At 40.8% G+C, this 16,559-nt stretch overlaps 3 protein-coding genes across 6 annotated transcripts in view; 2 read left to right on the top strand and 1 right to left on the bottom strand.

The window, feature by feature from the left end:
* Positions 1–5,701, top strand: part of LOC110507781 (serine/threonine-protein kinase TAO1) — a 32,348-nt gene extending 26,647 nt beyond the window's left edge. Inside the window, exon 20 of the mRNA XM_021588014.2 lies at positions 92–5,701. Coding sequence (XP_021443689.1) covers positions 92–625 — 534 coding nt within the window. The 3' untranslated portion in view covers positions 626–5,701. The remainder of the gene's footprint in view (positions 1–91) is intronic.
* A 3,206-nt stretch (positions 5,702–8,907) lies between these two features.
* On the top strand, positions 8,908–14,232 carry LOC110507783 (RNA polymerase II-associated factor 1 homolog). Of its 4 annotated transcripts, none has more exons than XM_036965098.1 (14): positions 8,908–9,272; positions 9,469–9,504; positions 9,944–10,036; positions 10,223–10,344; positions 10,460–10,526; positions 10,641–10,742; positions 10,856–10,961; positions 11,372–11,440; positions 11,647–11,750; positions 11,863–11,979; positions 12,213–12,341; positions 12,558–12,663; positions 12,892–12,955; positions 13,083–14,232. In XM_036965098.1, exons 1-14 carry the CDS (start codon positions 9,223–9,225, stop codon positions 13,511–13,513), a joined length of 1,596 nt encoding a protein of 531 aa, XP_036820993.1. In that variant the 5' UTR covers positions 8,908–9,222; the 3' UTR covers positions 13,514–14,232. The 4 variants fall into 4 exon arrangements, with proteins under 4 accessions (XP_036820993.1, XP_036820994.1, XP_021443691.1 ...); XM_036965099.1 differs by having other exon boundaries at positions 9,475–9,504; XM_021588016.2 differs by having other exon boundaries at positions 8,913–9,272; positions 9,475–9,504; positions 12,892–12,973; positions 13,083–13,513.
* A 270-nt stretch (positions 14,233–14,502) lies between these two features.
* Positions 14,503–16,512, bottom strand: LOC110507784 (glia maturation factor gamma). The gene is made up of 7 exons (XM_021588017.2): positions 16,210–16,512; positions 15,639–15,735; positions 15,456–15,505; positions 15,289–15,338; positions 15,083–15,165; positions 14,795–14,868; positions 14,503–14,645 (listed from the first exon to the last, which is right to left on the bottom strand). The coding sequence occupies exons 1-7, from the start codon at positions 16,381–16,383 to the stop codon at positions 14,574–14,576; spliced, it is 600 nt and encodes a 199-aa protein (XP_021443692.2). The 5' UTR covers positions 16,384–16,512; the 3' UTR covers positions 14,503–14,573.
* Between the last annotated feature and the right edge of the window lie 47 nt (positions 16,513–16,559).

The raw sequence follows: 16,559 nt of genomic DNA on the forward strand, positions 1-16,559 counted from the left end.
CAGAGTTTGCTCTTATCATTGCTAAACCAGTGCTATTTTTACATGAAAATATTATGATACTGAGCAGCTGTGTGTACGTGTGTATCTTCAGATTGAGGAAGAGATGCTGGCCCTTCAGAACGAGCGTTCGGAGAGGATCCGTAGCCTGCTGGAGCGCCAGGCCAGGGAGATCGAAGCGTTCGACTCAGAGAGCATGCGTCTAGGCTTCAACAACATGGTGCTGTCCAACCTCTCCCCAGAGGCCTTTAGCCACAGCTTCCCAGGGGCCCCAGGCAGCTGGGCCCACCCCCAGACACAGCACCATTCTGGGGGCTCTCAAGGGCCACACTGGGGCAGTGGAGGGTCAGGGCACCAAGGCAGCCATCACCAACACCACTATCACTCTGGTCAAGGAGGGTCCCCCATGCAGCAAGCCTGGGGCCAAGGCATGCAGGGGGGCGGGGGTCCTCAGCCGTGGGGCCACCCCTCGGCAGTGCCCCTGGGGGCCAGAGGCAGTGGAGGTGTGCAGAACAGCCCCCAGGCACTGAGCAGGACAGCCTCAGGGGGGCGCAGTGAGCAGGCTATGAGCAGGAGCACCAGCGTCAACTCTCAGATATCCAACGGGTCGCACCTGTCCTACACATAGACTCCCAGTCCCAGAGTTAGAGTAGGATGCTGCCAAGTCCACAGAGCAGAGTGGGACAGTATGGGCTGAGCTCTACTACACCTCCACCTCTCTTTCACACATTTCTCATCCCCTCTCTCCTATTCCTCTCCTGTCCTGTGTACAGATGTGAATGCGTGTGGAAATAAATGTTGCTCAGGTCAAAAGGGCTGAAAGAGGCACACCCCCTCTACACATCAGTTTATTAGTACACATACAGATCAGTTCTTCTGTTTCTATAGAAACCATTCGGTGTCAACACTAAATACTTATTATTTAGTGTTCTCTCTCTTAGAAATAATTTTCATGTACATATGTGTTATCCATAGCCACTGCTCTCCTTTTGCACCACTGAGACCACTGTCAAAAAGCCTTTTGACATCTGCCAACTGCTTTTAATTTAAAAGTTGCTTAGTGTCTACCAATCACAGCAAACTAAGACAGCCCAGGAAATGCCCCTGCTCCCTCCAAATTTGATAATATATTGGCCCATCTATCTATCCAGTTACTTTATTATTATTTATTTGTTTACTCTCCTTATGCTAGCCTGCTTTTATGGTCATTTTAAATCGCAGAGATTGTTTCTTTTTCCAAATCTGAAGATTCTAAAATGTTTTAACAGGGAGAGGTTTAATAAACTGCTCAGATACCGTATAGAGCTGCTTGACAATACCTGAAACAAATGAAAGTTGGTTTTACATTATCTTTTAGGTTTGAGATTGTGAGGGACACTGGGACACAATGTTGTTGGCTGGTATTTTGGCCAGCTTCCATGAAACTCGCTTTTGTTGTATCCAAGCCTACTTTTAATCCAGGCAGTTGTTATTAAACATCTCACAAACTTATTTACTATCAACCCCTGTTGCAGGAATGTGGTGAAATTTTGTGAATAGGATTTTTTAAACGTTTTTACATACAAGAATCTGAGGGTTTTGTAGAATTAGATCAATTATATTTTGGCTGTTATTATTTGTCCTTTTTTTATTAAGAAAGGAAGATAATAGTTTTTTTGTAATTGCAGCTGGTAAGAGCAAGAGAAGTTTGTGTTTTTAGCAATGTCATATCATCGAGGTAGGATTTTTGTTGTGAATTTCACATACTTGCAGTTTGAAAGATTTAAATGTTTACATTTAATATATTGAAGAAGCAGTAACAGACAGTGAACCTTTTTATATCAATGAGCATTTTGCCAACATTTAGTGATCTGCATTTTATTTTATGCCTCCCTGTGGGAGTTTAAGCTGCTAATTTATCCATTTGCCAATAAGAACACTAAAGCAGAATATGAATGTTTTTAGATGCTATTCTTTGTATTTGTCTGTTTCGAATGCAAAGCTAGGGGTCCAGGCTAACCATAGCTTCAACTATGGCCACATTCAGCTGTTCTGTACTACTGTAGTGTGTGGCATTGGCCACTAGGTTGCAGTCTTCAACCGCTCCTTATGCCATAATAGCCCACCTACTGTAGATCCAAATCTTCACTGTTGTTTAGGGTTTCCAAGTGGGTCGGTGTCTTTCATAGCATTACTACATCAGCCAAAACCAGAGGGACATGGCAGATCCATAATAAACTATAGGCTTAGCTAATAGCTAAAAGTGTATATGTATGTTAATACTCAGTAAGATGGTGCCTTTGTATGCCCTGATACTGATCATTTATTCTCAGTGTAAAACTGGCATATTTTTTTATGTTTTAGTTCAGCTCAGATTGATTAAATAGTTAACCAAGTTTGTATTACATTTCGCATCATTCAATGAAAATGATGTAATTCAGGAAGAGAGGATCCTAACATCTATCCTCATGTACCTCTGAAAATGATGTCCATATCAGGAGTTTTGTGAAGTGATCAATTGAACAGAAGTTCTAAAGGTGATAATATCATGCATACAGGTACTTGAGGGCTGGTTCTGGGTGTCTGCTGTGCGGAGGATGACAGATTGTGAGTTCCATCTTAGTTGGCTGAATGATCGAGGAGGGGATCAGTATAATTAATGATGGGCTACATGATTGTCTGATACAAGAGCCAAGACTCTGTAATACCTTTAATAAGAACCCTGACATTTATCAGTTGATTTTATTTTAGTGCCTTTAAATACTGCTACCTTGTCAAAGCACTTTATACAGTACATACAATGTATACAGTAAAACACATGGTAGTTTGACTTTATTTTAGGCACAGCCACATGAGGGATGAATATTGTGTGTCTGTATTATGTGGTTGAGGTGGGGAAGTTGAAAAGTTTAGCTAATAGTTTACCTTAAAGTCAGATACGTAGTGAGGATTTGAATACCTGGGGTTAATTACAAGTGAGTTAGCAGAGTCATACCAGTATATAGACCTATTTCTATGGCGCTATGGAGGATTCATGTTGGACAAGAACGAACCAGATTATGGTGTATGGTGACAGGGATAGTTAAAGGACTTCTATTGTATGCTTGGTTAAAAAACACCTTTTTCACTAAATGTTGCAGGCCAGGTTTAACATGACGTAAGTGGGCACAGTAGAGCATAGCTTCCATAAGTAGGACAAATATATATGATTTCAGAATGTGTTTGAAAGGGAAAGATTTAATCTCAATGTAATGGCTGTTTTTGACCATGACAGCAGGCTTGGCAAGGAGTACATGTTGTGGGAGCTGGTTAATGTAATGTTGTCAGTGTTTAAAATGATAATGGTCCACAACTTGAGCAACACTAAAAACTCTGCAATCAGGAAAAAAAGAGACCATCTCATCACCCTAAAAGTAACAATGGCAGGTAAATGAAGCGCATATACTTGTTAGTTACTGGTGTTCTGCATGTAAATATAACACTCGCACTAAATGATCATTCTACACTTATGTTGGTGAGTGGTTAAAAAGTGGTTAAAGCTGGAATCCTTAATGGTAAAACTGCCACGTCCATTTGGGATGTTACAACAACCAAAGTTACTGCAAACAACGAACACTATTTTTTTTCCTATCGGACATCAATGCACGCTCTATATTTTTTTACCACACTGCTCAACCCACCTCTCAGTTTCGTCCACAAATTAATAACCAAGGTGCTGGGGCGGACAGTGGCACTGTTTCCCCTAATGCGGATTCCATCTTTTAAAGGTGGCAAAGCACTTATGTAGTTATTTCCTTGGACACCCACAGTGGGTTCTATCTGTGAGCTTGTTCTCTCACCCATGAAACTGCTTCTTTCATGGGTGAGTTTATGCCATTGTGGTTCCCCTCTTTATTTTCTCACCCTCCATTCCCTGAATCACCAAGTCTGCATTTACTATGAGGGTAACTATCTCTGTATGGAAATCTAAAACACTTTAAAAACATATATATTGAGAAGGCCACAAGGCTCTAAAATACCTAATGTTGCAGATATCTTACGAAATTAAAGTGGGGTGAAATGTCCATATTGTGTATATCTACAATTTAAGAGATTAAACGTTTTAACTAAACTTGCTTTGTGACGAAGAACATTTTTAAAAGAAAATCTATAAGACTAACATTATTTAACTTGACAGACACTAACCAAATATTAAACAACATTGAGATTGGTATGAGGGTCTGTAAAAGTAACTGATGAAAAGTGAGCTTGGTTGTGTGTATACTGACTCTTACTGCTTCCTGTGCATGCATAGCCTACACTGTCATTTTCCTTTACTGTCACACACTTTGTTAGTCATTGCACCCTTCATGACGCCTGTCATTGCAGTAAGTCTGTACTTCCTGTGTTTCCTTCTACTCCACCCTCTCTACATTCACATCCACCAGATTAGTACCTATTCTGATGTTTGTTCTTGTTGAATGTGATGCTACAATTGTGCGGCAAAAACTTGTTTGATTTTACGGGCACAAAGAGATGCAGGAGAAGTTTGTTTTAAATGGTTGCAGACTCTAATCCCCCAATACAATTCTCCAATATCTGCCTCAGAATCATATCCAACTGTCCTTTCCAAAAAGCAGGCATGGGTTTCATTATGTTACAGTACATAGGGCTGTGAGTGTGTCCCAATACTCTCCAAAACCTTCCACCTCATGTTTCCTTTCATTTGTAACCACAGAGAGTTGAAACGCCTCAATAGGTTAATTTACCACTATAATGCTTATACCGACCAAGTCTTCTATGATCAGTGGTCAGGGGAAAAATGGTATTTCTGATTATTGGGACCTAGCCCATGTTCAGGTCAACAGCTTCTTAGGTCAATGGTTAATTCACGTCAGGCCAATGAAAGGTCCTTGCTATCCATGGTCCTTGGGATGTCCCTACCCCATTGGAGTTGACATTTTCAAATACTTAGGGTTCAGGGTAGGGATGTCCCAAGGACCCCGGATAGCACTAACCGCCAATGAAACCTCATCTCATACGAGATCGATTGCCAACCCATCACACCTTTTTGTTCATGTTTTTTTATTTGTTTTATTTTGTGAGGGAGACTACTTAGATATTTGTATTCATATTTGTTTTAATGATGTACAAGGCTTCTCCACCAACCTGGATAATGTTTTTAATTATAATTTAGCATTGATGGTGTCAGCTAAATAAAAATGGAGGTCCTCCCTCTGGTCAAACACTGTGCCATCCCAGAGCTGCCAAGCCCAGACACCACTGCATTGTTTCATCTCCAGAGTTCCCTTTGCCTTGGCCTGATGGCATGACATTTTAAAAATAGCATGATGTGAGCTATTTGGTTCTGGTCAGATGGTCAATGTAGTGGCTTGAAAAGATTGAGTGGTGATAGGCTACTTATGAAAACAGAGGATCCATTTCTATGAGGATGTCAGTATTCTTCCTTGGCACAGCATTACCACTACAACTCATATATAACCTGTATTAAAATGTATAAATTGTGAAACCTGTTATTGAATGTCTGAAAGATTATGAAGATTATACATACATTTTCACCAAAACAATATACAAAAAAGTTAATTGAAATGTGTAAAAAGATAAATGAAACAGAAGAATAAAACTAGGATCAAATCTACTATTTTGTTTGTATTATAATGACTATTGTGCTGGCAGAGGGATATTGAACAGAAATCAGCTGTAATAAAGTAATTTTAGTATATAATTTGTGTCCTGTCTTTTCAATTTGGAGCAGAAGAAATTTGAACATTGTGTTAGAAAATGTTCACTTTGTACAGAATCATTGAGCCTGGTTGCCATTCTTTGTTCAGTTATTACATTCCACTACCTGTACTGTCATTTGCCAAATTTGGAATATGTATGGCACAATTTCAGTGCCAACAGATATTGCATTTTAATTCCATAATTTTTGAATGTATATATTATATATATATATATATATACACTATATATACAAAGGTATGTGGACACCTTCAAATTAGTGGATTTGGTTATTTCAGCCACACCAGTTGCTGACAGGTGTATAAAATTGACCACACCGCCATGCAATCTCCATAGACAAACATTGGCAGTAGAATGGCCTTATTGAATAACGCCGTAACTTTAAACGTAGCACCATCATAGAATGCCACCTTTCCAACAAATCAGTTTGTAGGCAAGCAATAAACATTTCAGAACTACTCGTCGAATAAGACGAATTTTGGCAAAGAGATTTATTTATAGACTAATACACTTGAAACAAATAGCCAAACCGAAAACTGCAGACATTACTAGTGCCTCCCCGCGATCAAACCGTCATAAAAAAAAATACATGAAACGCGAGGGGGGGCTTTTCGGGACAACACCGGAAATAACTCACTGGTAACGCAGTAACTTTGCTGGTGCATGCAGGCAAAGCTGCCCGTGAACATTGAAAACATGCATGTTAGCTGGCTAAATAGCGATACAATGTTATATTTGATCAAGTAAAATTATATTAACTTCCCAAATAAGTTATTAAGCAAGCTAGCTAAGTGTTCTAGCTTGCCAACAATACAAAAAACTCAGTCAGCTGGTGCTAATTGCTATCTAGCTGTATGTAGCAATGCGTATTGCTAACGTTAGCTAGCTAGACCAACCAAGTTTAGCTAAACATCTTGCCTCCATGAATGTTATTGATATTCACGGACTTGGATACCATTAAATCTGCTCCCATCACGATTAACGGTAAGATACTTTATTTCCAATATTTTTTGTTAGCTGGCAATGATGCATGTCACCAAGATTGAGTTAGCTAGCAGCTAGCTACCCTCTCACTGAACACAGCTGATCAACGTTCCTCCCTACTTAGCTAGGACATCTGCTAGTTTGCAAAGACCAACATACTGCTTGTTTGGTATGGGCTTGAGTTCATGTGCTAGTGTTGATAATCCCTGAAATGTCCTTGCTTTCAACCAAAAAACAAACCGTGTTTGCAATCCAGATCTAAAATTGGCATTGCTTAATATTGTTATCTTTCTTCAGGACTAGCAGTTCTCATGTTGCTGCCACCAGTACCTTCACTATTTGTCTGCATAGGACTGTAGTGTTGGTATGTTCCCCTATGGTTTAACTCTCCTCTCTGCTCTGTCTCAATGTAGAAGCCCCAGGATGGTGTGTGAGCTGATTGTCTCCTCACTATGGTTCCTTTTTGTAATATTTTGGGTGGAGACCATAAGCGTGTGGCTATTCCTATGTATTTTCTACCAGGACCAGGCATTTTATCACTGGGGAGATGGGTATGAGTATCTAATCATATTTTACACACAGGCAACTTGCTGATTTACAATCGTCTTACAAATATCCAGATGAAGTATCAAACAGACCTTCCTTTCTCATTGTGTTACTTCAGGGTATTTGCAGATGACCCTGGCCAAATGCTGTACATGTTGAGCAGGTGAGTCCTAATTTTGATTTCTATCAGTTCTTAGATGTGATCAGATTAAATGCAGTACTATAACTTGTATCTGAAATGGGAAACTATACTGTTGTTAATAGTTATTACCATGTAGTATGTCACAAGAATGTGTTTACAGATACTGACAAGTGAATAGGCATGATCCGGTCAAGTTTTTGACACTATCATGAATAAAGTCTCCATTGTTCTCTTTCACAGAGTGGATCCCTCTGGACAGATGCAGACCTGAGATAGGGAAAGAATATGAGGAACAGCACATCATGGATTGTTGGATGGATCTCTCCAGATATAAAATGTTGGGAGCTGTATGTTTGAGCCACTCCTATAAAATAATGAGAACAAGTAGTCGTTTTCTACCTCCCTGCTACTGGTTCCCTCTTAGATATAGCGCATGGTCTTTGTCAACATGAACAAACTGCATTGAATGCAGTTGGATTGTTGTTGGATATGGGTAGAGACACCCAGCTTGGCAGGAAGAACCAGGGAGGGGGTCCTGCAGTAACTGGAAATGATGCATAGTAAGGCTGCTAAGTGTTCCCCACCAAAGCATGAACCATCATACACATGTTCTATTTCTATTGTCTGTGTTAATATGTGATATAGGTCAAAAAATGTGAACAACACTTGGCAGATGCTTTGAAAAAAGTTTTTTAACTGTGATTTAGTCCTTAGTCAATGTCATTTTTGTGGATTTCGGCAGACTTGCACATTATCATGGTTGTACACGTTTGTTTGTTTGTTTTCACAAATCTGTCTATATACATAATCCGCTTCAGTCTGGGCATTTACATGACAGTGTCACTGGATTGTTTTGTGATGTAGAACACTAACATTATTGACATGACACACATATTTAATGAAAAGCTTTACTCTTGGAACTGTTACAACGTTATGAAAATATAATTTGCACTCATCTGTATTTTGCAAGTTTTGAAATTTGCGCTCAAACTAAAATGTTGAATGTAGCTATTTTGATGAAGACCATAGATCTGGGTTTCCTTGTTTTTTGTTGCTGTTGTAAAGCTCACACCTCAATAAAAATGTCATGAATGCTCTAATAGCAAATGAGGAAAATTATTAGAATCCATAGATTAATTCCACATTTCGATTTGTACCTGTTCATAACATGTCAATTGTCTTAATTGAACGATTGTCCTTCTGTAATGTCAGGCATAGCCTAAAACAAGTATTGTCTTTAATGTCGACTTCTTGTTTAGGAAAGTGACATGGCAGGTATTAAACTGGGCAGTGACATTAATGGTACGTTTGTTTTTATTTCTTTGCATCCGAAGACAGAATAAATTCTAGCATTTTCCAAGCTTGTTGCACTTCTATTTCAAACAGTTTTATGCTACAGATTGGTTGTCAGTATGTAATTTCTCCATTTTATATTCCAATACAGTAGAGGGCGATGATATTTTATTTTTGTAGCTTGCTTTCCGACGTAGAATCGTTTAAATTGATACTGACCGGTTTAAGGTACAACTGCCTACCACAAATCCACATACGATATATAGCAAATACATGACGGTAGATCTGCTACGCAATTACATTCAGGCCGCTCCGAAGCTACCCATGAAAATATTAGGGGTCCTACTAGTAGTAAGATGCCGCCAGCCAAGACAGAAAAGCAAAAAGAGCGCAAGCTCTGACTACTTTGGAGTAAATAGCTAGGTAGTCAACGGAGGTTCTTATTCTTTCAGGTAAAGTGTTTTAGTAAGGAGTTACTTGATCGGTTGTTTGAATTTACGTGAAGCTGTGTTTCCAGTCGTGATCATTATTTTAAGAGAATGGCTCCAACTATACAGACACAAGCCCAGCGAGACTCAGACGGTCACAGGTAAATCTTTTCTCCGATGTATTTGCTTTGCCGCAAACTAGCTAATGACGGCATGGCTAGTTAGCGATCATCATAATTTACATATGTTCTGACTGTGCCATCATAAGTTACTATTGAAATGGGGGCTGTGTTACTTCCTATTTATTCAGTCTCAGCTGAGTGTGTAGCTAACAACACTTTCTTTTTCTATCAACATGTCTAGGAGTTCATCACACAGAACTGTTCCAGAGAGGTATGCTTGCAGTTTGATGTTTCAACAAAATAGATTCAGTTACAATTCAATAAGGGTTTTTTAAAATGCAAATAGGGTTGGAGATCTCTATTTTTTGTAACCTTTATTTAACTAGGCATGTCAGTTAAGAACAAATTCTTATTTACAATAACTGCCGACCGGGGAACAGTGGGCTAACTGCCTTGTTCAGGGGCAGAACGACAGATTTTTACCTTGTCAGCTTGGGGATTCGATCCAGCAACCTTTCGGTTACTGTTCTAACCTCTAGGCTGCCTGCCTGCCACCTGCCCCGTCATTGACAGATCAAAACCCATATGACCATTAGGTGGTTATGAGGATATGTGGCATCAGTGGTTGATAGAACATGATGATGACTTTTTCTTCTCTGTACATTTTTTAAAAATGTGTGCTTCCATGTTTGTCCCAACCATTCTCCCAGGTCCGGCGTGGTCTGTCGGGTAAAGTACTGCAATAGCCTGCCTGACATCCCATTTGATCCCAAATTCATCACATATCCATTTGACCAGCACAGGTAAACACCCTTGTTCCTACCAAGTTCCTTCTGCTATAAAGGTCAGTCCAGATGTTGCTATGTATATTAAATGTATTGTTGTTGGAACCACAGTGTGCAGCTTTTCTTTTCTAAGCCTTCTCACATAAATACCGATCTGCCGCTGACTCTGATGTGACTGGATGTTGCTCTGTCTGGTGTTGACAGGTTTGTGCAGTACAAGGCTACATCGTTAGAGAAGCAACACAAACATGAGCTGCTGACTGAGCCTGACCTTGGCGTCACCATCGACCTCATTAACCCAGACACCTACCGTGTCGACCCCAGCAGTACGTTTCTGAACAACATACACACTGTTATACCACACAGTCAGTATATTTTTGTGGTGGTTACTTGAAGCTTGTGTAGTACTGAATTAGAATCGTCGCATCCTTATTTTTCTAGTTCTTCTTGATCCAGCTGATGAGAAGTTATTGGAGGAAGACATCACAGCTCCATCCAGCTCAAAAAGGTTTGGATACAGACTGTGTACCAGTCAATACAGTATCTGTGTGACAAAATTCAACTAAAATGTTAAGAATGACTTGGAATCTGTGTTATGAGCTCTTTGTTTGTTTTCCTGTAGATCTCAGCAGCACGCCAAGGTGGTCCCGTGGATGAGGAAAACTGAGTACATCTCTACAGAGTTCAACAGATATGGTGTCTCCAATGAGAAAGTGGAAGTCAAGTAAGTGTGACCTAACAGGCTAGCTAACCACCACATTCAGCATTCACACTTCCCATCTTGTAATGTTTTCTGTTTGTCCCACCCCTTCTATGACCTATGTGTTCTGTCCTTAGGATCGGTGTGTCTGTCAAACAGCAGTTCACAGAGGAGGAGATATACAAGGATAGGGACAGCCAGATTGCTGCTATTGAAAAGACCTTTGAGGATGCACAGAAACCGGTGAGAGTGCCCCGTGTTTGGCTCGGCACAATTTACTGTGCGATATTCAGTCCAAATAGGCCTTTCAGTAACAACTTCGAAGTCAATGTCCAGCTACACAGAGATGACACAGTTCATTGTATGCTCCTTCTAATATGATTAATTCCATCACAAACAAAGTTAATGTTTGATCTTATTTGTACCTAAATTGTCACAGCAAAATAATCGTGCAGCAACAGGATTTTAATGTTTAGTCCATAATGTTGCTTGATTGGTGGATAGGCTATTAGCTGGTCAAAATGTGGCTACATGAAAAGTGGTACACTTAATGTAGCTGTATAATATAACAGGAAAATTCTCAGCAACAAAAGTGATCAAATTAAGATCCTAGTATCTGTACATCACACGCTGTGTTCCTCCTCTTCCCCCAGATTGCCCAGCACTACAGTAAACCCAGAGTCACTCCTGTGGAGGTGATGCCTGTGTTCCCTGACTTCAAGGTGAGCATCCATAGCACTCATCCGGACATACAGTATCATTGTACTGGTCTTGGCTACCTATCTGGATTATGCCCATTGTCTTTGTTCCTGGGGAGTCATTGGTTCCTGTATCTGTTTCAAGCTGGATGTGTTTAACTGTTGTTGTCTTGCCCTAGTGTGTTGTGGTAAAGAGTAAGCATTTGTATGTTCTGTTCTCTGCTCCCCAGATGTGGATCAACCCGTGTGCTCAGGTAATCTTCGACTCTGATCCTGCGCCTAAAGACATGTCAGCACCCCAGGGTGTGGAGATGATGTCACAGGCCATGATTAGGTGAGGAGAAAACATTGCCACATTGTGTGTGTGTGTCTGTGATTTTCTGTGACCGTCCTGCGCTATGACAATTTACATAATGTTCTGAATTGTCTATTGTTGTGACCTGCAGAGGTATGATGGATGAGGAAGGAAACCAGTTTGTGGCCTACTTCCTGCCCAATGAGGAAACAATTCGCAAGCGCAAGAGAGACGTGGATGAGGAGCTGGACTACATGCCTGATGATCTGTGAGTCATCCAACAAGCATTTACACACTTGAGTAGACGGGACACCAACAATTCTACTGATATGTTAACTGAATATTATTGGTATAGTTTTCACGTTGTCATTGTCTACTCCCTCACACCTACTTGGTTCACCTTGTCCAAGTACAGAACCTTTATGGTGTTGGAATCTCTGAAACACACTTACTGTAACATTGAACTAGATGTGATGAGGATGGTTTCTTTGTGTGTTCTAGGTATGACTATAAGATAGCCAGGGAGTACAATTGGAACGTGAAGAACAAAGCCAGCAAGGGCTATGAGGAGAACTACTTCTTTATCTTCAGAGACGGAGATGGAGTCTACTACAATGAGCTGGAGACCAGGTAACCACTGGCTGGAGTGGGGGGTCTCAAAGTGGGGGTCTGTTGGGTTTACTGTAACAAGAGGTGACATGGGTTTCTCTTGGAAGAGAGAATCGCATTCTGGTAGATTTGTATTTTCTATGGTGGGTTTAGTTAGTTTGTTTTGGCCTGAGGACACCACCTGTGAAGGTTGTTGTTCTGACTGTGTTGTTCTGACTGTGTTGTCCTGGATTGCAGAGTGAGGCTGAGTAAGAGGAGAGCTAAGGCTGGAGCCCAGTCTACTACAAACGCTGTGCTGGTGTGTAAGCACAGAGACATGAACGACAAGGAGCTGGAAGCACAGGTGAAACTGCTAGTCAGGCCCTCCTTTGGGGGGGTTTACTTCTGTTTTTTACTTCTGTTTTCTACACTGAGCATTACTTTAAATCTGTGGAAACTACTGTGTTTACTTAATACGTGGACCTCAACGCTGATAGAGATGAACAGGTAGTGCTGGACATCAGCAGAAAAGTGTACATTTGCAAACATCGGAATAATCAGAGTAATAACAACATCTGTCTTTGTCCATTAGGATGCGCGTAAGGCTCAGCTGGAGAACCATGAACCAGAGGATGAAGAAGAGGACATGGACTTGGGTAAACTGCAGGACTCTGGTCAGTCTCTGTCCTCCCCAATGATTACTACTGTGTCTGAAGAGTCTCTGTTTACTGCTTCTTAGATCCATATGAACTAATTGTCTGTATCTGTTTGTTTCCACCCCAGGTGATGAGAAGGAGAAAGGCAGCGAGAGTGAGGCAGACAACTCTGACAGTGACTCTGACAGGGAGGATGAGGATGGGAAGCGGAGTGGAGCTGAGAATGATGATGAGGAGGGAGCGAAACGGAGGAGGAAGGCCAGTGGTAGCGGCAGTGAGAGTGGCGAGGAGGAGGTCAAGCTGGCGGATGAGGTGGAGATCTTCGGTAGCGATGACGACAGTGATAACGATGATAACGAGCCCAAGAATGGAGCAGCCCGGAGCAGTGGGGAGGAGGGCAGTGGGAGCGAGGAGGAGAAGGAGAGCCATAGGGAGAGGAGTAGGAGCGTGTCTCCGGCCCACAGTAGCGGTAGTGACCACTCAGAGGGTGGCCGTGCCCAGAGCGGGAGTGGCAGTGAACAGGCCTCAGATTCCAGCGATGGCAGTGACAGTGAATAAGAGGCCTTCTTACTGTGACAACGCTGGCACTCCATCCATGCCTTACCCCCGAGCTCCAGCCAGCCCAGTCTCACGAGTCCCACCCGCAGAACAGCCCTGTCTTTACAGAGGCCAGCATCTCATTCCTGTTGAGAGTTGGTCTGCTACTTTTTTTTTAGGAGAGACACAATCTCTAAGGGACTACTACAAGGATTTTGGGTACCTGTAAGTGCCAGTTACTCAAATGTCAGACTTTTGCTCATAGATATAGTTGGAGCCACTATCTTAGTAGTTTTGTGTACAGGACATGCTTCATTGAATACAATTATTTCCTACCAACAACATATTTAGTTTGTTCTTTTAAGCCTGGGTTTCTTTTATTTTTTTGTCTCACTCAAAATGAGGCACTTAGTGGTGTGAAGCAGAACTAAAAAAAATACATCATTCTGTAGACTTTTCTTGTGCATAAATCTATTAAATGTTTTTTTTTGTCCTCAGCATTTGAGCATTCAATGCATTATAAATGTAATTGGAGCAGCCAATAAAATGTGAGCTAGTTTTGTAAGGAAAAGTTGTTGTTTTTTTTAAATGTTTTTGAGTTAACTTTCAAAAGAACATTTATTTTTCTGCCCATTTCTTGTTTCCCCCTCAAACTATTACAATGAACCTGAATAAGTTCAGTTGTGATGGAAACTTCTTAACATTTAGACATTGTAAATAAATGGTAGTAGCTGACTTCACAACATTTATGCCTGTATGCTTCTTATACTGCTAACAGTTACCCTCTCCAAAGTCCCCTGTTTTTAGATGAACATGTATTCCTTGAAACATTTTCCTTCTGATGTAGTAATAATGTAGCCTGGTCCTAGATCTGTTTGGCCTATCAGCAACTCCTTCTCACTCATTGGCATGACCATTCCACGAGGAGTTGTTAAGAGAGCAGAAACTGGCAACCAGGCTAGTAGTAATGGTTTGAGTATAGCTAAGGAATAAGAATGCAATAACACAAGTGACAATAAAAGCAATTTATTGCAAACTGGTAATGAAGTTCATGTTGCACTTTTGCCAACATGAACACTGTTCAGCGAAAGAAAGACAGTTTGTTTATCAGCCACTCTTCAGACAAGTCATCTATGTTTCGCGTCTCAAAAACCTATTGAGAAAAAAGGGGTAGGAGGATCAGGCTTAACATGCTTATTTTCTGAACATGTTCTATTATAACTTCATTTTGTGAGTTTAGTGTTGGGCTTATGTTCAGATCATTATTATCAGTCAATACTCGAAACGGACAATAGTCCTGACCTTTGTGAGCTCTGCTGCGGAGACTAGTTGGTTCTTGCTTCCTGCGTACATCATTTGCTGCTCAGGCTTGCACCCTGTCGAGATGAGGAGGGTGCATAAGCTACAGATGTCTGTCCACTGAACCTTTTTGATCTCCATATGGTAAACACTGATTGAATCTCATTTCTACTTTCAATTATCAACCTTTACTACCTTTAAAAAGTTATTTTGTTCAAAGGGATGTTGCAATACAGTAATGCTAATTCTTCACTTAATTGGCTGTTCACTGAATTAGGGTGGTTTACTCACCCACTGGACTTGAGAATATGAAACACAGCGGGTAGGACACCCTGCCATCTGTATGGATGTATTTGTAGCTGTAAACAATGAATGTACACTATATTGTCAAGGAGATCCAATCACTGGTCAATGATACAACTCAACACTGGCAGTGCTGGTGAATATGAGGTTAACAGATTTCTGCTGTATCACTCTGATAAGTTATAAAAGGATATCTTGGCTGCCGCTCTGGAAGTTCATTCCTCAGGTCATCCAGGGAGATGTCCTAAAATGTGAAAGCATGTTTTGAGTTGAACTGGTATTGATACAGGCGTGGATGGATTTGAATAATTATTAACTCAGTATGGGATATTCAACATCTCAGGTAGACATTGTGACTTGCCTCATACTCTTCCTCCAGGATCACAAGCTGTTTTGCCATGTCAATTTTCACTGAGGGAATAGGATCATCATTCTATATTGAGTCTTTAACATATGTTTTTCTGTTTCTGGGTTTATTATGTTTTTTTTTTTAATTAGGTGAAACAGGACAATTGGAACATGCTTTCGATTAAGTCTTACTCACTCAAGATGGCTGCATTGTTGGTCTCTTTTCGAAATCTGAACTTCTTCAGTTTTTCTTTCAGACTCTCATCCACCTCGCACACAACCAAAGAGCTTGACTAGAATGTAAATGTGAAACAAGTTCATCAACCGTGGGAAGTTTTGACACATTGTAATTGTATATGTTGGTCATATTGCTACTGTCAGGCTACATCATTGAAAGTTCTGTCATATTTCACTCAGTGAGAGAGAGAGAGAATGGGGACAGGGGAGAGAGAAAGAGGGAGGGAGGGAACCAGAGAAAGAGGTTTTAGAGCAACTTGTTTTGATATCTTAAGTGCAAGATTCCATGAACGCATAGCTCATAACAAAATCTTAAAGTGACATATTGAGACCAGGAAGTGCTTTTGTTGCATCATGGAACGACACAGCTTCCTCTGTCAAGATGGTATGGGGTAAGGGAGGGAAGTAGCAAAAATACATTTACGCCAGCCTAAAAACCTTTACAACATAAACTAGGACATCACCGTCCATGCCAAAATACATTTTCCAGGTAAAGTGCAATATCGTAAAAAATAAACGGTCTCCCATACCATTCTAGAAGAGGTCTTGTTTTGGTTTCTTGTCTGCAAAAGTATTGTCTTCTTGTTGAGGTTGTTACTTCTCTGCCAACTGCTTGTGACAGGATGCTGTCTTACTCTCAAGATCCTCCTTTTATATAATAGCACATACAGTAGGGGAGGGCAGACATGTACACATATGAGCATCCCCAGTACCCCCTCACTGCACTGTGTCAGATCTAGCCTTCTTGTTAGGGATATTGTTAGTTCTATCTGCAATCCTTTGTCGCTGTACCCGACAGCAAATTGTGCCTTTTTAATAATACAATGTTGTATACAGGGCGGCAGGTAGCCTAGTGGTTAGAGCATTGGGCTTGTAATCG

Source organism: Oncorhynchus mykiss, chromosome 27, assembly GCF_013265735.2.
Source record: "Oncorhynchus mykiss isolate Arlee chromosome 27, USDA_OmykA_1.1, whole genome shotgun sequence".
NCBI classification, from domain to species: domain Eukaryota; kingdom Metazoa; phylum Chordata; class Actinopteri; order Salmoniformes; family Salmonidae; genus Oncorhynchus; species Oncorhynchus mykiss.